The 7500-nt window shown below is 39.1% G+C and overlaps 3 protein-coding genes across 5 annotated transcripts in view; 2 read left to right on the top strand and 1 right to left on the bottom strand.

Annotated features, from left to right (window-relative positions):
- LOC138000240 (histone deacetylase 6-like) overlaps nt 1-7500 on the top strand; it is a 103400-nt gene that overhangs the window by 14416 nt on the left and 81484 nt on the right. The gene's annotated exons all lie outside the window — the stretch shown is intronic.
- Nucleotides 1-7500, bottom strand: part of LOC138000247 (leucine--tRNA ligase, cytoplasmic-like) — a 71353-nt gene that overhangs the window by 27076 nt on the left and 36777 nt on the right. The gene's annotated exons all lie outside the window — the stretch shown is intronic.
- Nucleotides 1-7500, top strand: part of LOC138000243 (histamine H2 receptor-like) — a 39103-nt gene that overhangs the window by 29117 nt on the left and 2486 nt on the right. For 2 of the 3 annotated variants that reach the window (XM_068846505.1, XM_068846506.1), the window contains one exon: nt 6489-7500. This exon is cut by the window's right edge and continues 2486 nt beyond it. In XM_068846505.1, the coding sequence (XP_068702606.1) occupies nt 6623-7500 (878 nt within the window). In that variant the 5' untranslated portion in view covers nt 6489-6622. Of the gene's footprint in view, nt 1-3896; nt 4135-6488 lie in introns of those variants that run through there. The other variant, XM_068846504.1, reaches the window with a different exon arrangement.

Genomic DNA, 7500 nt, shown 5'->3' with positions numbered 1-7500 from the left:
CTAGGGACAGGGTGTATAAAAACTTTCAATTATGTATGTGTTGCGGGTTAGATATTGTTTCTTTTTGTGGTTTAAGTTTGCATAACGATTGCTGGTTGCGGGTAAAGAAAATCACTAAAACTTTGAATTAAAAGTTTGGTTTTATCAACGGAGTTGATAATGTAAATTGGTCACCGTACAGAGATTCTAAAAGCTGACGTTTCGAGCGTTAGCCCTTCGTCAGAGCGATTGGGATTGGGATTGGGATTCGCTCTGACGAAGGGCTAACGCTCGAAACGTCAGCTTTTAGAATCTCTGTACGGTGGCCAATTTACATTATCAACTCCGTTGATAAAACCAAATTTTTGTATACTACTTCCCCACCGACGCAGCACCACAGTTTCTTTAGAAACTACCCCTTCATTCATTTGAATTAAAAGGACTTCTGTGTACTGTTTCGGTGAGTAAACTCGTGTAACACGACTTTTACATTCCACATGCAAAATCCACTACACAATTGCAACAAATTTTCGATACATTTTCCTCAGGAATAAGGTTTCACTTGAATAGTTCCAAGTTTGCCTGAGAGATACATGTTGAAGATGCAATCAGCCGACAAAATAATCAAAATAATAAATTCTGTACCCAGCCTACGTTTTCCAAACTATTTCATATCTGTGTTTTCGGTAGGCGCCTTACTTTGAAGTCGGGGATTTATGGCCGCAGGGTAGAACCCCATATTAAGAAAATACTATACAATTTAACATAAGAATAATCGACTGTTTGAAAAATCTCGACATCTTCGTTACTTTTTCGCTATGTACCTCGTCAGTCGAAGGCAGAACTTGCAGATTAATTATAAATTGCAGCCTTGTCAACAAACTCGATCACTTGCTCACAGATCAAGTTGCAACAAAATTAAAAACGCACTAAACCAGAAAATTAAAAATTACACAAGTCACTTTTTTGTTACAGCCTTCCTATCCATTTTCCATGAACAATGAATATGAAAGCTCTCTAGGCTCTTTTGACACCACTAAAACTGCCGAAATATCCAGGGAATTGAGGCAGACATACGTATTATTAGTCCGCGCCTCGAGTAACTAACCAAACATTGACTAAGCATTTAAAACAGCTTTTCAAAACTAAATGTCGGAAAACTGCAAACAAAGAAGAGACCTTGAATAGCACGTTTCTAATTATTTCTTTGTTTTGATCATCGCATTCCGATTTTTGTATGAGGAGCTTAGTCACAGCTTAAGCCGACTCAGAAATTCTCGGCTGGACGTCTCCTGACGGTGTAGATATCCGTCAACAAAGGCTAAAAACAAAACACAAAAGGTGTTTCGTATTCAGAAAAGTGTTAAAGCATTCAGGATCGATCAGATTGTACTGTGAACTTACGTTAAGCAGAAAAAAGTAGTTAATTTTTTTATTGAATGACCATATTTTGGGGGGAGATGAATTTTGTGGGGAACACAAATCTATTTCAGTTCGTGTGCGCGCATCGACAGTGGCGGTTAGTGCTGGGACACGGAACCATTTTTCGTTCTATAACTGCCATATATGGACTATATAGGTATGTGCCGCTGTGAAGGGTATGGTTTTCAAGCAGTTTACTCTAGGATAAAGTATATAAATCATAGCCTTTCGGTCTAGAATAGGGTATCATTTTTGACGAAACTGACCAGACGGTTGAATGATTTTATCAAGACTAAGGAAACCAGAAATTCCCACTCAAGAATATAAAAAAAATCAAATCGGCAAAGTTTAAGTTTACGTAAGTCAGCCTCAACAGTGTCAAATGGCTATTACGAAACACCTCTGGATATTATTAACTGTCAAGAATCGGAATTTAGACGGAAATCGGTTGGAGTTTACTCTAGTATAGGCACAGCTAGCCCAAGCTCGATATATGAGCAGCTCTTTATATGATGACCTTTGCATTGTTTTTCGCTCGGCGACCTCATTACGAATTCCGGTTTTTTCCACCATCCAACCGCCTGCGTACAGGCTAACCAGGGTGGGAAAATGCTTAGCTTTAAAATCAGGAAAGAACCAATTCACCGTTGCTGTTGAGAAAAGTGTATGCCAGGCAAAACAAGTTGCATCTCGGTAGCCTGAAAGTTAAGAAATACTTTGCCTGTTTTTAAATTAACAAATACACCAATACATCACTAACGTTTCATGTTTAACCGGAGAATTAGGGAAGCAGATGTTCGAAGGTGTGATAGCTGTTGACTTTTATTCCTCAGTTATCGAGTTCCAGAAGTATAAAACTTAAAAATGGTTTGCTTTAAAATCAGAAAAGAACCAATTCACCGTTGCTGTTGAGAAAAGTGTATGCCAGGCAAAACAAGTTGCATCTCGGTAGCCTGAAAATTAAGAAATAATTTGCCTGTTTTTAAATTAACAAATACACCAATACATCACTAACGTTTCATGTTTAACCGGAGAATTAGGGAAGCAGATGTTCGAAGGTATAGTAGCTGTTGAGTTTTATTCCTCAGTTATCGAGTTCCAAAAGTATAAAACTTAAAAATTGTTTGCTTTAAAATCAGAAAAGAACCAATTCACCGTTGCTGCTGGGAAAAGTGTATGCCAGGCAAAACAAGTTGCATCTCGGTAGCCTGAAAGGCCTGAAAGTTAAGAAATAATTTGCCTGTTTTTAAATTAACAAATACACCAATACATCACTAACGTTTCATGTTTAACCGGAGAATTAGGGAAGCAGATGTTCGAAGGTGTAATAGCTGTTGAGTTTTGTTCCTCAGTTATCGAGTTCCAAAAGTATAAAACTTAAAAATGGTTTGCTTTAAAATCAGAAAAGAACCAATTCACCGTTGCTATTGAGAAAAGTGTATGCCAGGCAAAACAAGTTGCATCTCGGTAGCCTGAAAGTTAAGAAATAATTTGCCTGTTTTAAAATTAACAAATACACCAATACATCACTAACGTTTCATGTTTAACCGGAGAATTAGGGAAGCAGATGTTCAAAGGTGTAATAGCTGTTGAGTTTTATTCCTCAGTTATCGAGTTCCATAAGTATAAAACTTAAAAATGGTTTGCTTTAAAATCAGAAAAGAACCAATTCACCGTTGCTGTTGAGAAAAGTGTATGCCAGGCAAAACAAGTTGCATCTCGGTCGCCTGAAAGTTAAGATATAATTTGCCTGTGTTTAAATTAAGTAATGGTCCGGCTAAGAAGCAGGCAGCCCAGCGGCAAAAGTACTTAGAAGCTGCGAAATATTAATTTTTAATTTCACTCCAATCGAGGCATCTGATTGGCTAATATCGGAAAATGTCGAAAAAAGATGAGAAAAAAATGAAAAAAAAGCCTTTTTTGGATTTCTTCTTCCCCATGCCCTTGATCTCTGTCTCTCGGCCAAATTTGGGCATTGTTCTATGCGCCAATCAAATGGCGCATAGAATCTTGACGATATTTACAAACATAGTTTTTGAAGGCATGATGATTTGTTCTACGAAACAGAATCTAATTTTTTAGACGGCAAGTCGATTACATTTTTCATTGAAATTCAAATTTCGCGCTTTTAGCTGCTTACACCAATGGGAACAGCCGAACTTAATTTGATTAAAAATGTTGGCACATTTTAACTAACCGACGCTATTGCCGCGGGCTATTGTTTTTCTGCCTGCTTTTTAGCCGGACCATTACTTAATTTGAAATAAAGAGAATAAAGAAATAATTTTCCATTTTTTAATTGCATGATGCTGGCCGTTTTAAAGCGTGTTTTAGAAAATATTTCAAATTGATTTATTCTGCCTCTGGACTATTTTGACACGTCACTCAAAATTAATTTAAAATAATTTGAGATATTTGTCGTCATTAAAAACTTTATAACGAAGTCGGCCTGACAAATGTGTCGAGATTAACACCTCTCTCTCCCTTTGTCTCTCGCTCTGCCTTTTTAGTGTGAGTCTTGTTACAACTCCCACTGAGATTTAGGTAAAATTTTTTTACCGAAACAGCGGCGACCCACATTCCTGACCCAAGTTAAGCTCCTCATAAATACTACAGCAAAGTATCAAAAAAGAATCCGGCAGTGTGGCAAGTTTACAAAAAGTGTTCGAGAGCGGGAAAAAGCACTTCTCTGCCTTCTTACCGGCACGGATAAGCTGCTGTTTGCTGCTGAATGTGAGTTCTTTTATGATATCCCGGCTTAATTGCGACAAGAGTCGAGCGAGAAAGAAGTAACAAAAATTTGCTAAATATAGAAAAACTCGCTTAAGATAACAAAGTTTCAGAAACTTGTTGTACCAAAAAGAACTGATGGCACAAGATGGCGAATAGTAAGGTTATGAGAGTAGCAAAGTTTGACTCAAACTCTTTGAGAAATTCATGATCTAGTTGCTCTTAACCGACTATGTAAATAGAATCCATGCACGATGAATCTCAAATGTTCTTCGAAAATTTGAATGCTATTCTTTAGCAAACCTCGAAAACCACTCCTTTCCTTAGCAACTTTTGGGGAAACAATAGCTCAGTTGTTTTGAAAGCCGAGCTGCCCTGACGCGTCAAAATACAACCAAATTGCTGTAGATCAATCGGACGGCTGCAAATGTTTGAAAAATGGCAAACTCTCAACTACACTTGAAATTGTACTTTTTTTCCATAAACCGAAAACAACATTATATGCACGATTCTGCGAAAAAAAACAAAAAGGTAACCTTTACAATGGGACTAAGTTCCCAATCGTTTGAAAGAAGCTTGATTTTAATAGCAAAATTCTCAAAAACTGACACAAACCTCGGCGGAATATCAACAACAAAAAGAGAAAACAAGTTATAAGTCAAACAAAGCATGTTGCAAGATACGACAACAACGAATGCCACTCGGTTCGGTGGAAACAAGACATTGGAGCACTTAAATTTCGTATAAAAAAGTTACAAGAAAGAGAAGTCCGTTTGCGATCGAATACTATGTGTTGTCGCATTTTTACTGCCAAAAAGTTGCATTTTAATTGTTATTACAGATTTCAATGATGTTTGAGAGAGATAGCATGCAATGACTGTCGATTCAAAGGCCTGTTTCTGACGGAAGGGAATGATGAAGTCGCAAGATTTTCCAGCCAGTCAAAACAATAGGGTCGTTTATACGAGAGAAAATAAGCCGCGGCTTACTCTGGCCGCGGCGTACATAACACGCGAAAGGAATTATTTATACGAGTATAAACTCCCAGGCCAGGATAAGCCGCGGCTTGAGAAAGCCGTGAACGTTGATTTTGTACCATTTATACGGGGTGTTCGCGTCTTATGTAAGCCGCGGCTTATTTTCTCTCGTATAAACGGCCCTAATATCTCTTGCCCTCTGAAACCAATTTGGCCCGCGACAAAACCGAACGTTAATCGGTACTAAGCGATTCTGATGACCCGATTCTGAAGGGCAAACTCCAAGTTTATCCGTAATGGCCATCTCATAGTTAATTTTTTTACCGTGAAAATGAAGCATTTTCGGCAACGCGAGAAATACATTTTAATGTATTTTCGTTGCATGTAATTTTCCTTGGATTTTTTTAAGCTTTACGGTAAAAACAGATTCTACGCATCTGACATGTGAAGTTAGATCGTCAAATTAGGCAAATCCTGTTTTTTTTTTACGAATAATAGTGTCAAAATTTGAGAGCCTTGTTAGCTATGAGAAAGAATATCATGTGCATTCTTTATAACGCAGACTGTAGGAAATAAGTGCATGTGTGAGCCTGTACAACAATGACGCAATAGGATATTCTTAAATGAATGAGAGAAACGCAAAAAAAGTAATTAAAGAACACAAACCAAACAACACATTCGAATTTTAATTCTTTAAAAAGAAAGACGATAGTTCCTGCAATGTTTACAATGCCTCTAATGTTGATGTCGAGAACAGATTTTATCGCAACAAAAGAATGGTTTGCCTTTCCGATCGGAACGAACACAGCAAAGAAGTGGAAATCAATCGTATGAAAGATGATCTACATCACCGCTTGGCCACACTATATCTGCAAACTCTTTAAAATCAATCGATCTGTCAAAGCTAAAACACCCAAGGAGCTTTTCACTTACAAAGTGAGAAGAGAATCTACTTGGGTCTAATAGAAACATTGAAATTTCAATACTTGTTCGAGCTTTTGGGATTAGAATACGATACTAGAACTTGCACTGCCTTATTTGCCAATGCACGCGAAAATGAGCCTCGACTAAGTGTGTAAATAACATGCGAGGGCGCATATAGCCTGTTCCAGGCTCTCAGATAGTCGAGAAAACGAAAAGAACTGCGTGTGAAAAGCGAGTGGGGGCTTGAGTCGCCTCGCCTCGACCCAAGCCCCCACTCGCTTTTCACATGCGGTTCTTTTCGTTTTCTCGACTATCTGAGAGCCTGGAACAGGCTAGGGCGCTTACTAAACATCCTTTGTGGCTGTTGTTGTGAGAGAGGTAGGCGTCTCTAAACACAATGCTTACTTAAAATTTGTTTGCGCACTGTTAATGCTCTTATGGTCATTTCTTTCACAGCGGTCGGCAGCTGACACCCATTAGCGAAATTCGAAGAGAGAGGTAAAGACAGAATACACCGGAAGAAAAGGTAAGCTGACGCCATCGGGTCTTAAGAAACAAACTCGCTCAAATCGCACCAAAAAGGAGTAATTATGAAGAATCATACATCGACAAATGGAAACCACACCGACAATGAAAGTGGAGATCAATTAGAGGTAGACATGGTTTTCGGCGCATGGTTTCCGATCACAATAGCTTGCCTCATAATTGCAACTAATGTAACCGTCGTGGTTTTGTTCATTCGCCATGGTTCTCTCAGAACTGTCACTAACTCGTTTCTCGTCAGTCTTGCGGCCAGTGATCTGCTTGCTGGTCTGATCGGTATTCCTCTGACAATCAGCTGCAATGTGTTTGGAGAAGAGTTCTGCCCGCCTTCCCAGATGATATGGAGATTTATATCAGTTTCCACGGTGCTTCATATTCTACTTGTATCAGTCGACCGCTTCATCGCCATCAAATATGCCATACGGTACTACAATATCGTCACGCGCAACGTCTTCTTTGTACTCACGTCTCTCACTTGGGCCTCAGCTGCGTTCGTGGCACTTATCCAGTTATCGTGGCGCACAAACGCCAGTATAGACACCGATGAAGAAGAGGTTCAGAGAAACCAAGCTCAGATCATCTATGAACTGACAATTTTCGCGCTCTTTTTTGCTGTGCCGCTCTGCTTCATGACTCTCGCATACACCAGCATTTTTAGAACAGTGCGTTACCACGAAAGACAAATCTGGCGGTATCACAGACCTTCAGAGCCAGAAGTGGCACGCAAAACCGCACACAACGATGCTCAGCGCAGGACAGCCGTCATTTTCCTGATTATGCTGATCGTGTTTGTAATATGCTGGTTTCCGTATTTCATTTTAAGCCTTGTACAGCAGTTTGGACACGAGAAGTCCCTTTCAGCCTGGGTACTTCATGTCTTCTTCTACTATCCGCGCTTTTTCACTTCCTTATCCAATCCACTGTT

Source organism: Montipora foliosa, chromosome 4 (genome assembly GCF_036669935.1).
Source record: "Montipora foliosa isolate CH-2021 chromosome 4, ASM3666993v2, whole genome shotgun sequence".
Lineage (NCBI taxonomy): Eukaryota > Metazoa > Cnidaria > Anthozoa > Scleractinia > Acroporidae > Montipora > Montipora foliosa.
This window is presented reverse-complemented; position numbering and strand designations above follow the sequence as displayed.